Below are 18447 nucleotides of genomic sequence, written 5' to 3'. Positions count from 1 at the left end.
GGTAACAAGTAAACTGTATAAAAATAAATATCTGTATTATTCCCACTGAAGAGATCTCTACAGTGACCAATCGAGGATAATGAACAAGATCATGTCGCAATTTGTCATGATCATTTCTATAACTTTGTTGTTGTCTCACTTTATTATTATTTTTTTTTATTAAGTAATCACCGGAAGTACTAACATGCTCTCATTGCTGTATTGACGCTAACTTGACAAACTGGATATTGCAGTTAGTCATTGTGACCACAAGAGGGTAGTAAACACCCGTGAATCTAAATACACACAGGACAACAGTTACCTCCCTCGACACTACCACTGTTATGCCACTATTGCTTGCGAGGTAGACTGATCTCCACATCAGAAAGCTGTCGTTAAAATGTTACCGTTGTTATCTGCAATAATCACACTTGTATAAGTTGTACATTAAACAAGATTTGATACTCCTGTTCATTAGCCACAAATTTAAGAATAGTATTGAAGTTCCTGATTGTGACCACGGGAGGGCAGTGAACACTCTAAATACACAGATTGCAAGGCCAACCGTCAATTACTGTCGAGGTGGACACAGTACTATGATCACACTTCCGATCAAACATTTCAAAATAAAACAACCGAGCAAGTTGGTCCTGTTCTTAGTTTTTATGTACATAGGGACAAACAAAACATTTATATTGCAGCGCAGTTCATCACTGAAGAATGTGGAGTTACAATGTAAAGGTTTGGTATCCAAAAGCTTGCACCGTAGCCCTGTATCAGGTTGCTGTTTAATACGAGCTACACTAACAAAAAAGCTGCACAAAACACACACACACACACACACACATACACAACATACAAACATTCGGCGGCCTACAGTATATGTACTGTGGGTAATAGTGACATACGTTTTCATTCCGAAAGGGGGCAGTTTTTCATGTCACGAGTTGTTGTTTAACGCCGCGTTGGAAGTAGAAGAAGAAAGCAGCGGAAGAAGAAGCTCTAGTTTCGTTTCCGATTGACCCACTTAGCTTCTCACATTAGCATCAGTTAATAATCTCTATGTCTAACAATGGAATTGTCCGTTCTTAAATTCGCACTTTGCATTTTTTTGATGGCTAGTTTCTGATTTTTCACCCAAGAACAAATACAAAACTTAGGAGCGTTGCCAGCTTGAAGTGTAACAAAGTAGACTAGCTGTTGTTAGCCACTTTGATTTAGCTGGGCTGGCTGCGATTAAAATGAGCTGTCAAACGTAGGCTGCGTCGTAAAGTTGTTCGTGTGCCTGGGGTTGTCCGTACTAGCTGGCGGGTTATTAACGATTGCTGGCTGATCAACGCTTACACATTTAGCTACTTTAGCTTAGCTACGTTCAGCTTCGGAGCTCCTTTGGATGTTCAGTGTGGTGAGTACAGTTTGACATAAGCTAACTTAATGTTTACTGGATTTTATTAGCCTGATAGGTTCATCTGTCATCACAACCACTCGACCTCAGCCAGTTGTCGGGACAGTCAACATGCATCCCGCTAGTGTAGGAGGATTTATTGTATTAAATTAAGGAATATGAGCTATTTTGAAACAAAAAGTGTGTGTGTGTGTGGGGGGGGGGGGGGGGGGGCTTGCTACTGAACTGACTTTGCATATAGGGGGAATAAAGACTTAATAAGTTTTTTTGTTATTTGTTTTTAGATTCGAATTAAAATATGTCAATTTTAGGGTCCTAAGCTGCTCAAGAAACAGGTGCTCCAGGTATTCACTTCCTGTCCCATTTTTGTTGAGGATACCCAGGAACCCTCATCTTTCGTAACAGCAAAGTGGTCTCTCAATTTCTTGATCCGGCATTGTTCTCAGTATTGGGTCCCAGTTACAGCGGTTGTTTCATGGAATTAGGGGGTGTTTGGCTACAACATGAGGAGGAATGGCATACTGTGTGTCTGTCGGAAGGTCCCAGAAATTAACAGCAGCATTCAGCCTGAGCGTAATTCACACAGTGGGGCATGGTTACATGCATATCCACGCCCATCATGATGATTTCCGTCTCCATTTTCTAGTGTACCTTGATCCAGCTTCTAGCATTTTAAATATTTCATGCTGGGTGTGGTACCACATCTGGTCTGTCTGTCTGTGCTGCTTCTGTGAATACAAATCATCAGAACTGCTCTTTGTCCTCATCAGTATAACAGCAAGTGAGTACATCAGATTCAGAAAAAAGTCTGCTTTAGAGGTTAAGGCCATTATACATGGTTTACCCACACAGCACAGTCAGTTAAGAGACACCTGAAATAGACAGTAATAAAGAAGCACTCCTTGTTCTAGTCCAAACTGGCACTATTAACAAGCAACCATATTCTTCTGCATTACAGTCGGGAAGTGACTCTTCAGCCCCATGTCTGCTGAGGCTTCAGTTGGCAGTCATGCTGCCGACTCGGCCCAGTCCGCTGTTTCCCAGCCCGCCTGCCACAACACAGATGAGCACAGAAATCGGGGTCTGCTGGGGAGCAAGTATGTCAAGTTAAATGTGGGCGGCTCACTGCATTATACAACGGTCCAGACATTAAGCAAGGAAGACAGTCTGCTGCGGAGCATATGCAATGGAGGAACAGAGGTTACCATAGACTCAGAAGGTGAGTGGATGTGCCTGTCTGGTGAGCACTAACCTTTTTGATGGATCCACATTGTTGCTGTTAAATGTCTTGACAGCTGTGCCATTGATTTCAGACATTGTCAGTTTGAGTGCTGAGTATAGTTTCTTATCTTACTAATAACATAGGTAGTTCAGTTGCTCGGTTTCACTTTGTAGAAATTCTAAATTACTACATGTTTTCTAAGTAAAACTAAGTAACTAGTTTAACATCAGTATCGCCCCTAGCCTCCTTTATCATACACTGTATTTAATTTGGATAAAAAACATGATTTTGACACAGGGAGGGTGGGGCAACTCTGTCAACTTTTTTGAACATGGACAGCAAGTCTCACGCTTGTGGTGTCAGCCAGTTTTGTGCGGTAAGAGATCACATGTTTAAGATACTGTAATGATTGGTAGGCAAGATGTTGTTGATGTAACCCTCGCACACTACAGGACTGGCTGCACTGACTGTGATTACCAACTTAAACTGGTGTAAATATGATGTGGCCTTGAAAAGCGGTTGCAGGGGAAAAGAGTGTATATGCTAGCTCTAAATATTTCATAGTGTGTCCCCAACATTGGGTGATGAAGAGAAAACTGATTTTTTTTGAGGATACACAGTTTGAGTCTTAATGTCCAATAAGCTCTGTCCTCTAGTCATGTGGTTGGGGTTTGGAGTTAATGTATACTCAGATATACTCAAAGTGTGACTCCTGGGAGAATTCTTAAATCAGCTCCCTGCCTTTCGTTATGTCCAGGCAAGAATACGAAAAGGAACTGAGTATTGATACCATAAGCAAAATCTCCAGACTGTTTCCAAATGAACTGTGAACCACATCCATCCCACACAATGGGGACCATTGGTCCTCCACATAAAATAACAAAGATTACTGAAGAAAGCAAATACTGAAAATAATTTTCCTTGCTGTCCCAGGTTGGGTCGTTTTGGATAGGTGTGGCCGACATTTTGGGCTGGTTTTGAACTTCCTGCGAGATGGCTCAGTACCACTTCCAGAGGACCACAGAGAGCTGGATGAGGTTCTAAAGGAGGCCCAGTACTATCAGGTCCAGGGACTCATCCAGCATTGCCTTACTGCCATGCAGGTAAATAGCTGATACCTTTACTGGTTTTGTTGTGTATAAGAGCATCTAGCAGCATAGACACAAGGAGATGTAAAACATAAAAATGCTTACATAATATTAGTACAATAAACAAAGTGTTTAAAGATTTTGTGTTTGTCCCTTTCACACCAAAATCACCATCCAGCTCATCTGCTTTCTCCTCCTCCTCTTTTATTTCCCCAATGAGTTAATTTGTACTAAAGGACCAGAAAAGTTCAAGAAATATCCGATGCAGTTATAAAATGTTCTTAATTGTCTTTGTGTGAAATTATTGCCATCAAAATGCTTTCTGGCCTATTTATCAGTGTATCTATAATAGAATGCCAAAACAATAAGTCCATTAAATCAATGAGTTGATCAGAAAATAGGTCATGGATTCCAATGGTATTCATTAATTAATTGTCATCTTAGTCATTTATCATGTAAAATAAATTTACCGGTTACAGCTTCGCAACTGCAAAGAGCTTTCCTTTTCTCCATTTGATATTATAATACGAATATATAATATAAAATAATATAATACTAGCAGGCTTTAGCGATTGGTCACACTAAACAAGAAATTTGTCACTTTGGACCCTGATAGCTTATAATAGGTATTTCGCATTATTTTTTGCATCAAATAGACAAAATTATTAATTGATTATTTTTATCCATTTAATTGGTATGTTGATAATTAAGGAAAACGTGTTAGTTCCAAATGTATTTCAATGTTCTTTCTTTGTTTACATTAAGAAACAAAAGGATGTCTTTGAAAGTGTGTGCCGCATCCCCATGATCACCTCAGCCAAAGAAGAGCAGAAGATGATTGCCACTTGTAGAAAGGTAAATAGCATTTCATCTAAATCCAATGGACCACTGACAAAAGTGTATACTAGCTTAGCAGCTTTCAAATCCTAACTGTTTAGCTTTTTTGTCCTTTGTCCTAAGGAAATGATAATCTGTATTTTTTAAGAATAAATTTCATTTTGTAGGAATTTGAAGTCAGGTCTCTTTGTATGTACACATGATTTGTAAAGACAGTTTTTCACTTTGAGGCTACAAAATTACCTGGGTCTATTCCTGTTTCTTGTCTCTACAGCCGGTTGTAAAATTGCAGAACAACAGAGGGAACAACAAATATTCTTACACCAGGTAAAAATTAAGGCTGACTCCATGTGTCCACATGTTCATTTGACCTTGGATTTTGAGTGCAAAGTGCTTCTTAATCTTCTCAGTTGATTGTGACTTACTCTTTGTGTCTCCCTGTGACCAGCAACTCTGATGACAACCTGCTGAAGAACATTGAACTGTTTGACAAGCTTGTGCTCCGATTTAATGGCCGAGTCCTGTTTGTCAAAGATGTGCTTGGGGATGAGATCTGCTGTTGGTCTTTCTATGGGGAAGGCCGCAAGATTGCGGAAGTATGCTGCACCTCCATCGTCTACGCTACAGAGAAGAAGCAGACCAAAGTAAGCATTGCGTTATGTGTACAGTAAGTTTTTAAGCAGTAGTTTGATGTTTTGGGAGATGTGTTCATTAGCCGTCTGGCATTGAGTTAGACAGAACCAAGCTAGCTTAGCTAAGCACAAAGACTGGAAACTCAGTGAAACCGCTAACCTGTCTCTATCTGAAGCTATTAAAATCCACCCACAGATCAAAAGCTCACTCATGAACACATTTATCGTTTAGAGGCGACTGGCTGCTTACCTTTAAACTAAGGTAACTTAACCAGCTGTTGGCTGTAGCTTCATATTTAACAGACAGATACGAGTAACTTTCTGCTAGCAAGCGAATAAGCATATTTCCCAAAAGTAACCTATTGTAAAACATTGTATTTACCGTAGGTTACTTTGCTATGGCAAATCAATTCCTTTTAAGTATTAAAAATTATGAATGTACTGCCTCGATTAGAATGGGAATTGTATTATATTAATTATAGCATACCAAAGAATACCCAACTACACCACAATCTTTAACTGAGAGGATTAAAATTCTGCTAAATATCACAAATTAGAAAGGTTAGAAAATTTGTTTACAATGTAAGTCATATACCGTAGCAGTACTTCAGTGAATGACTAATGTTGTGAGGTGACTTAAGAAGCAGTTTCCCCCTTAGCTGAGGTGCACAACACAGCAGGACAAACTTCCCATATTTGAATGTCCTCTGTCATCACTCCTGTGCTGAGGCAAAGACAGCTGAACTGAACCAGTCACCCACAACCTCAGCAAATCAAAACAATTTGCTATTCTGCCCATTCTATTGCATGTACTTTATGTACGTGCTAGTATTTTTAAAAGCCGCATTTCTACTTTCACAGGTAGTAGATTAAGACACAGATAAAAACTTTCAACTGTATTGTCCTCTGTAATACAATTTATTTATTGCAAATAAATTGTGAGTTGCTCACCGCCAAACTTGACCATTGTGTGTTTTGTTTGTTTGTTTGTTTGTTTGTTTGTTTGTTTGTTTGTTTGTTTTTTAGGTTGAGTTTCCTGAGGCTCGAATCTTTGAAGAAACCCTCAATATCCTCATCTATGAGAATGGCCGAGGATCTGGTCCAGGAGGCTTACACCTTTTAGATTCAAGAGGCTCAGGTTCATCGCTGGGAGCTGGCCAGTCAGAGGAAGAGGGTGCTGTGGGAGGGGACAGACGAGTAAGACGGATCCACGTAAGGAGGCATATAATGCATGACGAAAGAGGGCATGGTCAGCAAACTGTGTATAAGGACTAAAAATGTGAAAACATAAGGCGTGGTAGAGTGACTTGATGTATGTTCATTTTTCGTTGAATGCTAGCAGAATGAAATGGATGTCCTTGATCATAGTAATAACTAGGTAGTTAGTTATTTCATTAAATGTTTTTAAATGTCACTGCAGAAATATAGGAGTTGATGACTGATGTGCAACTGAAGTAAGAGTCGTTTGGAGATGGAAAATGCTTCTGTTTACAAGAAAACAATGTGTACATTATTTAAATAGGAAATGTGTAAAATTACCTGGGATGTGGAACTGGCATAAATATTACTTTGCAAATATTAAGGACAGACGGCCTACTGTTAATGTAGGTGTTAATGATATGCACTGGCAGCCTCTTTGTGTTTGACATGTAGGAAACACTGTCAGTCAGTTTATTCAGGTTGTGAAACATCTGTTGCCTTTTCATAAGTTGGACTAAGATGCTGCCTCGACAGTGATGAAGAGAGGATGGTGAGGTTTAGCTTAGATATGTTAACACTGGAATAAAACTGAGTAGCCATTGTTAGTGAGGTTGTCCATGAATGAGATTGTTGAGCAGCTCAATTTTCTTTATTTAAATGTTTACTGCTGTTGCTTCAAGATTTTTTTTTTTTATTAATTAATTTATGAATCTAATTTATTGTTTGGTATTTAACTTTTGTATTGTATGCAATCTTTGTGTTAATTAGTGCTCAAGTGAGTTTTAATTTTTGGAATGATATAATGCACTCTAAAGCACACAGATTTTGAATTTACTCCTGTAAATGACTAAATCGTGAACTTATATTTCAGTTCTGTGTTTCAAAAGGAACACAGACCATTTCTTTAATATTGTATTTCATTCTGAGCCATGATTTTTCCATTACACTTTATGTCTTATACCAAACCACTGAAATTTGTTCAAAGTAATAGGCCATACATTGATGATAAAATCAGTTAATACTGGGTTGTATTTTTATTTCCCTCAGGGAGAGGAGAAGTATTTTCTTTCTAATATTCACCAGTGTCTTGTGTAAACCTAATCACTCTGAATACTGAAAAAAAACATTGAACGAGAGCAATACGTGTCTCAGACCCTTTATAAAATCACCTTGGAATACCTTAAAATATGCACTAATATAATAACTTCCGTCCAATAGTGGTCATGGGATTGTTCTGAATAAAATTACTTATGAAATCCAACTCAAGCTTATTGGTCTTATGTTTTTCTTCTTCCCTGAAGTATAATAAAGAAATTAACTCAAACACATACATGATACCAAAACAAGTGGACGTTACCCACAGGATATTCATTACCGTGCTTACTTGATATGCTCCAAAACGTTTCATTCATTCAAACTGCTGATTATAGGACTGTGATCTTTTCAAATGCTCAGTACAGTGGTATGAACTATTTATATGTTATTAAATATTATTGTACCCTACTATATGGAATAAAACCTAAGTCCATGGTTTTGTTTTTGTTTTTTTTAAAGGCTTTATCAATTACACTAATTTTCTATTTTCTACAATTTTCCAAGTCTTAAAACAGTTTGAAAGGTGTTAAAATAGAAAGGAAAAGGACAACAAAGGAGAAAAAATAAATACAATAAAATAAAGGGTGATTACATTCTGAATATTGTCAAAAATACAAAAATATTTTTCAGAAATAATCAATTTATAAATTTAATATTCACTTTTTATTTTAGAGAATTTATTAAATAAGTAAAATCATGATGGAAAATAGTAAATATAAGAAATGTTTCGGAAAACTTGTGGATAAAGCATTCCCATTAAAATCATTACATTTATAATAAAATCTCAGGGTCTAGATATATTTTGAACTCTTTAAGTTTAAATTGGGTTTATACTTTTGAAAGTTAAAACTAAAAACTGACCAAACCTTTTTGGTAAAATTGAAACTGTAATGGAGAAAAATGAGTAATTCAGTTTAATTTCTACAAAAACGCAGTTGTCAAAGTTTTTATAATTTGTGTCTGTATTGTGGAAGGGCTGGTCTGACGTCACTTCCACCTGCTTCCGGCGAGCCTGCCACCGCCAAAAATGGAACGTCCACAGTGAGAAGCGATGGTGTCACACAAGGAGACGGCGAGCATCCGCGGGTTTGTGTGCGCTCAGCTCCGCGATGAGCCAGACCTAAGGTACGGTTGAAGCATGCAGGACTTGTTTGAGCGGGTGCTGTTGGTACTGATAAACAAGAGCACAGGCTTGTGCGCTGTGATGGTGTGCGTTAGCAGTTAACTGTCGCTAACCTTGGTCTGTATGCGGGGCCAAAGCAGTTAACAGTAAGACCGGCTGGCAGATATATATGTATGTATATATATATCACTTTCGACACATTCAGTGGTCATTTAACAACTCAGGCCAGCTACATGTCGCCTGTTAAACGCGAACACTTAAGTTACTGTAACGTTAATGTGCCATTTACTACTAAGATAACATTCACGTGACGCAGTTTAACGGTGTTATGGTTTGTCCTCCCGGACAACGCTGGCTGCAAACTTTGGCCACACTGGCCGTACGAGGCTCAAAATTCACTTCGAGTATTAAACAAGCAGGCTTTGTCAAATGGTAGGTATTAGTGTAAGTGACAGCTGCCGGGTGGCATTTGCCATAGTAGTAGTGTACAAGCTGATAATTTCAAACGACACCTGCTGATGGGAAGTGGTATATTTCAGTGGCACAAAAAATAGATGCCAACTTTCTGGTTAGCCAGTTAAATTAACACAGTTTGTGCTGAGTGTTTATCTAGTCATGTGGAAGCCTCACTTTCACTTATTGTAATTAAATTAAATTAAATTTAAATTTCTCTCTATTTTGGAAGTAGTTAAAAAAAATTTTTTTTACTTAGTTGACTGTTTTGGATGTTTTGCTTGGGTGAGGAAGAAAAATACACCAGATAATACCTTTTATATATTTGCCTATGTGTTAAACAGTGCACTTTAAACAAATCTACATAATATTTTCCCATAAATAGAAATTCTAATTCAAGGAAAATGGTATGTCACTTTTAGCTTTTCCCACAAAGTTACAAACTCCTAGTTTCCCGTACAAAATAGCGTTGTGTCTGCTTTTAGTAGTGAGCTTTTTGGAGCAGAAAAGGGAAGAATCAGTTTTGTGGATAAAATCTGTAATTTGAAATTTGATATCCCATAATATCCAGGTTGCAATTGTGACATCCAAAAAACAAAATTCCCATCTTTATTACCTCTGTGTGTTACCTTTTTTTGTTACCTAAATTTTGCATTTGATAGTCTCTCAGTCTTAAAGATCTCAGGCTTCACGTGTTTGTAGCTCAGTCATTCAGTCTAATGTGGATGTGTTAAATGTTACAATTTCACATGTATTTCTTAGTCTGCATTCAAAAAACACAAAGGCTCAAGTTAATTATGTCTGTTACTGTAAATTACCTCTTCCTTTGCACACCTTGATGTAATCTTTCTAATGTTTTATTCCAGCACACTGACCTTAGGAATATTAAAAAGACGATATTTGGCACAGTCAGCACACGAATCACTAAGTCCAGAGTCCAGAAATTACATGAGACGGGTGGTTGAGGAGGAACTGATGAAAATGCAGGTATCTGAATTCTTCCGATACAGCTTATACTATATATGTTTCTATAAGTGTGTACGTTTTTTTAGGGGTATCATTTTAGTGCTTTAGGTATAACTGTCATCATCACTGATTTTTCCTACTAGGACTACGACAAAAATGGAGGTGAGCTGGAGACCAAGAAGCCCCAAAGCAAAAGGAAGAGAGAAAGGGGAAATGATGAGGTGATAAGTGGGGGAGAAGATGAGGATGAATCCAGGGCAAAGAAATCCCGTTGTCAGTCAAGCTCATCATCAGGTTGGTTATATTTATTTTCTTGACATGCTTTTAGATGCCTGTAATTGTGTGAAATATCCCGAACCATCGATAACAGTAGGACAATATTAAACATGTCCTTTTGTTTATCCCAGTCCTTGTTCAAGTAGCATCTGAAGGCGCTTTATACGGTTTATCTTAACCTACTTGGGTACAATGTATGTGGGTTATTTCGACAACACTAACAATCTTTTGTCCATAGCCACAGTTCAGGCAGGTCAGCTGTTGCACTTTTAACCAAACTTTTTTGATTTGGACATCACTCATTGAAGGCAGTTGTCATTTCAGAAAATCTTGCTCACTAGCAACTATATTACCCTTACCTTGCTTGCATTATCTCCAATGACGTTTCTTTGTTTTATTTCAGTGAGTTTTGTTGCTTCTTTGTCGAACATTAAAATGTTTTGTCTTTTCTTGTGTGGTTAATGACAGAATTGGAAGATAAAGAGGGCTGCAAAACAGGAAGTGAGGAGAGTGAAGTGGAAGACCAAATGAAATCTGGATCGGAGGACGCAGAGCAAGAGGTGAAAAAATCACGGCAAAAGACAAATGGAAACCGTAAACGGCAGGTGAACACAGAAGACTCTACAGATGAGGAAATGAATGAGTCAGAAAAAGAAGGGACTCAGAGTAACTGCAGTGACAGTCCAAGAGAAATAGTGAAAAAGAAAGTAAATACTAAAAAGACTAGAGAGACAAGAAGAAGCAGTTCAAGTCCAGGGAAGAAAAAACCACAGAGTGATGAAGAGAATGAAACTGAAACAGATTGCAAGTCAGTAAGGAGTGACAAAATCAACAGTAATGATTCTTCAGATGACAGTAAAAAAGGTGAGTAGGCAAACTTTATACTTGCATATCACACACATAAATGTTCATTCATTTATAGTGTCACAATTCTTTTTATATGACTTTCTGTTGTGTTATGCAGAAGAAAAAGTCTCACTGGAAAATAAAAATAACGACCCAGACTCAGATTCATCATCACTCCCTTCTTTGGAGGATAACCAGGAGAGTGGAACAGAAAATAATAAAGATAATAAAAAGAAGAAAACAGTGAAAAAAGAACAGAGCACCAGAGGTCAAAAGGTGAATCCATGAGTTATATGTTATAAATCAGAATCATTCAGTCAGAATCAGAAGTTTTGTAAAGTTTTTTTAAGTCTTCAACATGAAATGTTGCTTTTTTTTTTTTTTTTTTAGAAAGTTTGATAAAGTTAAGCAAATTAAATTGAAATATAGACAGATGCAAAAAAAAGAAAAATGTATGCACCGTTGTGCTCTGTGCTGCACACCATAATGCACTGTATCATGTGCTGTGGGGCTTCAGGATATATTCAGAAATATATTACAAATTACAAAGGAGTAGCTTAAATATTCTGTGCCCAACACCTTTGCCCTGACTCTTCACATTGATTAAAGGTGCATCAAAATTCCTTTGATCGCCCTCAGTGCTTTGAGTGGAGTCAAGACACAGTGTGCAAAATGAATGCCAGAAAAGCCAAGACTAATTTTTTAAAATGGATCACCAATACATAGGTGTATATATTGGGTCATTGTAGAGCAGATATGTAGAATAAAGTGGCATCTTTTCTTTAAAACCTGTCTGACCCCAGCAGGATGACAACAAAGCAGTTGTGAGGCTCAAACGCTACATTTCTCTCTGTGGTGTGAAGCGGAATTACAAGAAGCTCCTCGATGGCTGTCGCTCTGTTCGGTCCATGGTGGCTGTTCTGAAGAAGGAACTTGAAGATCTTGGTGTTCAGGGTCAGTGGGAATACATTCACATTTAATGGACCATACATTCTGGCCATAACTGCTCATTTTTAGAGTCCCAAATTCAGGTTGTTTTCTTTTTTTAAATGTAGGTTTATGCCATATAATTATATTGAAAACCTATTTTCTATTAATTCTTAAAGGTGAAAAAGTGAAGGGATTGGTGGCCTCAGAAGAGAGAAATTTTAATTTTTTTTGATGTCTGTAAAAAAAAAAAAAAAAAAAAAAGCATTAGGGCTGCCATTAAATTTACCAGGCACCTATCTTCGTAGTTTGTTCTTGCTGTATCCCTTTTTCTACATTCGTATAAATACTATGCAGTGATATGGTTTTGATTCAAAGTGCTTATAAAAGAATGATGAACATGCCCAAAATAAAAACCTTCGGTAGAATGTATGTCTTTAAATTTGTAAAACTGCAGTGTGACATTTGTCATAGGTAAATAGTGTGAAAGTAAAACATTTTCATTTTCTTTACAACTGACACAATTTGATTAACTCAAGGGAACACTGGCTCAAGTAATGGCGTGTAAATGTTTTCACACAGGTCAGCCATCTATTAAGAAATGCAAAACAGTCAGAATGAAAAGAGAGGAGGCTCAGGAACTAGCTGAGCTTGATGTCAGCAATATCATTGCCACACAAGGTAACCATTTGTCTCTTTTCTTGGTTGTTGCCATTTCCAGTCTTCTGGAGGAAAACAGTCATTATTTAGTATTATTAAGTAGCAAAGCTGAGTTTTTTGTTTGTTTTTTTTTAACAATAATTCACTGGCCAAGGAAAGAAAAATAAAAACAATTTTGCTGTTGGTTTCTACCAACCAAAATCCTAATTTGATAGGGCTCATGCCGTTTTTCTTTCCAAAAAGATACTTGCATTAAAATGCAGCACTGTTGCTAGAATCCACATGATTCAAAAACTTGTATCAACACCAAAATACCAGTGGATGTAAATTGACTTGTTCTTTAAAAGTACCATATTGCATGCCAGTATCTGTGAAAATTCCAATTCTGCTTTTTGTTTATTTTGCATATTTCTTATTTATACTTTTTCATTGCAGTTTGAACGGAAACGACAGCTTGATTTTACACATTACTCTATGTGGATTCTAGAAAAGCAAAAAAAAGAAACATTGTTAATGAGTTGTGAGTGGATGTAAACTTAATTAACACTGTAAAAATGGCGTTTTAGTTAAGACTTTGTGTGCTTATACTGTACCTGGGGGAAATTAAGAATTTAAACATTAACTGGTTTCTCCACTGGGAAACCTACAACAGCATCACAGATGCTACAAACATTGTATGCTGTAACGTAATAGTGCCTATAGGTGTGGTCGATGACTAGGTTTGGTGAAGAAGTGCATAGTGCACCTATAGTTATGTTACTGGTCAACGGTGACTATAATTTTGAAGTGATTGAGTTGATAGTATTGTTAAGCATTTTATTTCACATGTAAAATATGAAAATATTGATTAATGATACCCGCTAATGTGGATACCTCTCTCAGGTCGTCCTAAACGCAGAGGACCCTCAGCATGGGAGGAACGACACGACCCTCCGTCCTCTACATTTCAGCGTACTTTGAACTCCGACTCTGATAGTGATCAGGAAAACGATACACACAGAGGGCGCAGAAGAGCAATGGACTGGGCCAACCTGCAGGGGATCATCAGTGATGATGTAGACAGTGACTGACAGGGACATTTCCTCTTCCAGTCTTCAGAAGCCACTGATGTGGACATTACTTTTTCTCTATATGAGTTGGGTATCGGTCTTTAAAAAGTGTTTTGATACTAAGGATACTACAAATTTCTACATCTTTTGCAAAAAAATAATAATAATAATATAACTGATAAAAACTGATAGGGTATGTGGATGGTGTTTGAATGGATGACCAGTTTTTGCCAAGGAAAACAGTAGAGTTAAGTTATTTCTAATGTACACCAATTTTCTATTTCAAATAAAAGTCTTTTGTACATATGGAACCACGACTGTATTTTAACCAGCGGACAAATGCATGAAGACTGGATATATAAAACAGGCAAACACGGAAAGGAAATTAAATACAGGGACTGGACAACATACTAATAAACTTGTTCCCATAACAGTGGCAGGAAGAGAATTGTAGAAATAAATAGTGATCCCGTCGTTTCGTCCCACGGAGACATCTTGTCAACGTCACCTTTCCGGAACTAATGTTAAGTAAGCGCTCGGCTATACGGAACATTTCGCAGACGGACCGGTCCTATGGGGTAATGTGTCCGCCCGCAATCCTGCAGGTCAATTAGATATTTATTGTTAATATAATACAAGAACCGTTAAGTTTTGTGTTTGTGTACGTGTGTACTGTTAGTCCAAAAAGATCTTTGAATGAACGAATGAGTCGATACTATTCTCAGTCAGACAAAATAGCTGATTACAAATAAGACCTGCATGCATGTGCCCCTTAAACTGCTGCACACAACCCGTCTGTCCCGTAATAAATTATAATAGAAAAATATATTACATATCAGACTCAAGGCTAGATCGAAATAGCTTAAACCAAATCGATCCATTAACAATGCAGTTGAGTTAAAACCTCTTTGATACGGCCAACTAAAACTAAACGTTACAATCTTCCTTTGTAGAATTTTTGGTAGATATGTTGTATGGGATTGCATTAAATTGTAACTATGTACGTAATAAAGTGGCAGGAGTGTATATAAGCTGTGTGTAGATAAAGAGAGAGATCATAGATATTTAGAATTTCAAAGCCCTGTTATTTGATACTGCTAGACTTACTATTTCATACAGTAAAGAAGAAATGTTCTTGCTGGTTTACAATATCCCAGTTAGAGTTTTATAACCATTTCCCTGTCAATTTTAGTTTCTTCTCTAAAATTACATTTACATAGATCTTACACTACACATTTCATGCAGGAATGGATGATGACACACCAGATCAGGTCTTTGCTGAGCTCAAGACTGGGCACCTCGGAGGATGGGGTGTTGCTCAGATAGCTGCTGGGACTGGGCTTGCAGTATATGCTATGTGGGTGGGAATCCTCCAGCCAGGTTTCAGAAAAGTCCCTTTAAGGCTGCAGGTATGGCCTTCATCTCCATAACATATTGAATAATGTTTGATGTAACTCTGCTTGTTCCAATTGAACAACTAAATAGGGTTGAGAAACATCATTGCTTTGATCAGAAGCTCGTTAAAATGTTTTCCAGGTCCCCTACATTCCAGCCAGCAAAGCTCAAGTAGATAATGTCATGACACTGTTGAGAAGTCGAAAGGGAGGCCTTGTGGATTTGGGATCTGGTGATGGCCGCATTGTAAGTATAAGCAGGATATGTGGGATTCTTTTGTCTCGCACTGGTGAACAATGGTTTTCAACTGTGGTCATTTTTAAACCTTAAGGTCTTGGAAGCCCATCGGCAGGGTTTCACTCCTGCTGTTGGTTATGAGCTCAACCCTTGGCTTGTTCGCCTCGCCCGGTTTCATGCATGGAGAGCGGGCCATCTTGGAAAAGTATCTTACCGACGGGAAGATCTCTGGAAGGTTTGACATTTGTCACTTGTGCTATAGCATTAGTAACACTCCTTTGCAAATTTGCAAGTTACACCAGCCAGCATTAAATTATAACATTTCACAGTATTATTTCAATTGGTCTTGGCAAAAATATAGTGTTTTATTGGAACAACATGATAGTTTGAGTGGGAATGTCCTCACTCCCAAAAGGATGGATAACAAGAATGACAGTCAGATTCCCTCCATCTAAACTGCTGACAAAAGAGTTTTTTATTAGCAAAGACTGACATGAATTGACCAAATGTCTTTATACATAATAAACGTAACCTGTTGCTAGTTTTTCTGTTTTACGTTATTCTGTTGGTGTGTGCATAGTCACCATACCTTAAGATATCGCAGCTTATTTGTCCTCCCTTCAGCAGGAGCCTCGGTTACCATTAATTTAACATGGTCATGGAGTAAATTCTTTAGTGACCACAGATTTCAAGAAAGCTTTATGAATACTAAAACAGTTTGTTTTTTTTAAGTGACCATTCATTGTATTTATGTTATTTGAAGCTGAATTGTTATTAAAGTTATTGGCCTGTTTACATCCTGCATTGGATCTCATCACAGGTCGACTTGACAGAATGCAAGAATGTCACAGTGTTTTTGGCTCCTAGCGTGGTGAGTTACACAATGAACAGATACCTATAAACCATGAAATAGTAGATCGTCTCAATGTGGCATACAGCTACAGTTTTAATAACATTTGAGTCAGATCACATTGAGGGTGAAAGCCATTTAGAAAAATACTTAACTATGTAAATGTTCTTCTGAGATTTTGTTATTAATGGAAAAGCAGCCTTGCTCCTAAATTGTTTGTAATACTGTCTAAGCCAGGTGGCTGCAACTTGTTAAAAATGAACCTGAGTACAATGACCTTACTACATTTTTTTTAGATTCTAGAATAAAAAATTCTAGGAAGAATCTATTAACGCATGGTTGAGGTGCCGTTGCATTCAGACGCATAGTCTCAGTAAATTTCTGTTGAAGTATTGCAGTCATTTTTTACTGTGCTCCTGTGTTTCTAGCTTTCATTATTGCAGGAGAAGTTGCAGGCGGAGCTTCCTGATGATGCCTTAGTTGTAGCTGGACGTTTTCCGTTCCCTGACTGGAAACCCTGCAGGACTGAGGGCCAGGGTGTGGACAGAGCCTGGGCATATAGCATGCAAGCACAAAGACAACAACTCTTCAGGAAAAATGACACGCTCACAGTCATGGATAGCACCCTTGGCAATGAACTAACCAAGGGGAAATTATCCACTTGAAGCTAAATGGACATCCCCACTCTTTTGCCCTCCTAGAATGGTAACATGGAATTATTATAAATCGTTAACTTACTGCTCATAAGATTTAAATATCCTTCACTGGATAAGGACAGTGCTAAGGATATTTTACTTGACTCTCTGAATACATAATTATAGACTAAATTGTTTTTCATTACATCTTCAACAGGCTGTTTCTTACAAACTGTGTAAGGGAAGGTAATTGTTAATTTTCAGTCCAATGTGGCACTAAAATGAAAAACCATGTACATTTTTTGCACAAATGTTTTCTCTTCTACAGATTGGATTATTTAATTTGTTGTCAGCAATTTCTGAACCACTTTTGAACCAAAAATTCCTGAGCAGGGCTTTCTGTTGGCATTGAAGGAAAACCACAACTTTGCCTCTAGATGCCTGTAGACTTTTGGATTACCTGCCTGGGGGGAGCAAGCTTTAAAATGTATCATCTGTAGTTGTTTCTGCTGTTTTAAATATATGCCACACTATACTTCTTATTTCTTAGACCTACATATAATTAGACAACTTCAGAGGAAATTTTGGATCCCATGGTGCAGATTGTTTTGTACAGGTAGGAGGAACTAAACAATTAATTGTTTTTTGGGTGATGGTTAGAGGCGCTTAGTGCTGGGGAAATGTCAGCAAGTGTGGAATGTGGCTCTTCAGGCTCTGGAGGTGACACGTAGGATTTTTTTTTTTTTCCCCCAAACTCACAAACCGACTGTAACGCATTTATAAACCCCATGGGGTCCACAGTGTAAGGGTATATACAGAAACAACAGTATCCCTGCGTATAGTACATCCTGTGATGGCATGAAATAGTTACCTCTGTCTACAAATTATACACATTATTTTGTCTTTGCCTGGGTTGTAAATAATTATCCAGTGGCAATTTGTTTTTGGCTGTAGCCTTTTCTTTGATTCTCTTGAATATTTAACTTTTACCTCACTCTGATCATTTCTGCTGCAAAAGTAATTGTTCTAATATATGTATGGACTACAAATTTCTCTTTCTCATTCACCATGTGCTCACCATTTAATTTGTCACCTTAATTCAGGTACTGTGTGTATAGCATTTGGGTGAAGTTCCACCATTTCTGACATTCTGGGGTGGGCCGGGTGAAGAATGGCCTAAATAAAACAAGCAATATTGGTTTTCAGTGACTAGAACGTCATTGTTGTCATTAAAACAAAATGCTGCATTAACTACATGATCCAGGATAGCTTTGAAGTGAATGAGCTCTGTACACAACAAAAAGCATTAAAGTGGGTGTTATATGTGAAGAAAGGCAAAGTGTGAAGTGGAGAGAAATAAATAGAGAGATACTGAAGATTTCATCAGATTGTGTAATGTTTCTTAGAAGTTGCTGCAGATAAGACATAAAATTTGAGGTAAAATACTGCAAACACATGCTTACAAAGAAGACAAAACAGCCATCATATTTTTTCCTTTAAGGAGTACGTGCTTTCGCGCTGTCTTATGCTGTGTACCTTATTTATCCTTTTGCTTTTGTCTTTTTCTGTTTA

The 18447-nt window shown here is 37.6% G+C and overlaps 3 protein-coding genes across 4 annotated transcripts; all 3 read left to right on the top strand.

Moving 5' to 3' along the window:
* Positions 1 to 920: 920 nt before the first annotated feature.
* On the top strand, positions 921 to 7810 carry kctd13 (potassium channel tetramerization domain containing 13). Its single transcript, XM_040124322.1, has 7 exons — positions 921 to 1384; positions 2343 to 2603; positions 3540 to 3709; positions 4460 to 4549; positions 4806 to 4858; positions 4980 to 5175; positions 6190 to 7810. The coding sequence occupies exons 2-7, from the start codon at positions 2366 to 2368 to the stop codon at positions 6436 to 6438; spliced, it is 996 nt and encodes a 331-aa protein (XP_039980256.1). The 5' UTR covers positions 921 to 1384; positions 2343 to 2365; the 3' UTR covers positions 6439 to 7810.
* Positions 7811 to 8443: 633 nt separating this feature from the next.
* hirip3 (HIRA interacting protein 3) lies at positions 8444 to 14069 on the top strand. Of its 2 annotated transcripts, none has more exons than XM_040157356.1 (8): positions 8444 to 8583; positions 9901 to 10021; positions 10144 to 10294; positions 10745 to 11140; positions 11241 to 11398; positions 11929 to 12076; positions 12632 to 12730; positions 13592 to 14069. In XM_040157356.1, exons 1-8 carry the CDS (start codon positions 8510 to 8512, stop codon positions 13777 to 13779), a joined length of 1335 nt encoding a protein of 444 aa, XP_040013290.1. In that variant the 5' UTR covers positions 8444 to 8509; the 3' UTR covers positions 13780 to 14069. The 2 variants fall into 2 exon arrangements, with proteins under 2 accessions (XP_040013290.1, XP_040013280.1); XM_040157346.1 differs by having other exon boundaries at positions 11926 to 12076.
* Positions 14070 to 14255: 186 nt separating this feature from the next.
* Positions 14256 to 18132, top strand: antkmt (adenine nucleotide translocase lysine methyltransferase). Its single transcript, XM_040157368.1, has 6 exons — positions 14256 to 14363; positions 15004 to 15167; positions 15295 to 15399; positions 15485 to 15625; positions 16211 to 16261; positions 16669 to 18132. Exons 2-6 carry the CDS (start codon positions 15006 to 15008, stop codon positions 16903 to 16905), a joined length of 696 nt encoding a protein of 231 aa, XP_040013302.1. The 5' UTR covers positions 14256 to 14363; positions 15004 to 15005; the 3' UTR covers positions 16906 to 18132.
* Positions 18133 to 18447: the final 315 nt, after the last annotated feature.

This window comes from Xiphias gladius, chromosome 3, assembly GCF_016859285.1.
Source record: "Xiphias gladius isolate SHS-SW01 ecotype Sanya breed wild chromosome 3, ASM1685928v1, whole genome shotgun sequence".
In the NCBI taxonomy this organism is placed as follows: Eukaryota; Metazoa; Chordata; class Actinopteri; order Istiophoriformes; family Xiphiidae; genus Xiphias; species Xiphias gladius.
The sequence above is the reverse complement of the archived record's forward strand: the minus strand, read 5'-3'. Positions and strand labels throughout refer to the sequence as shown.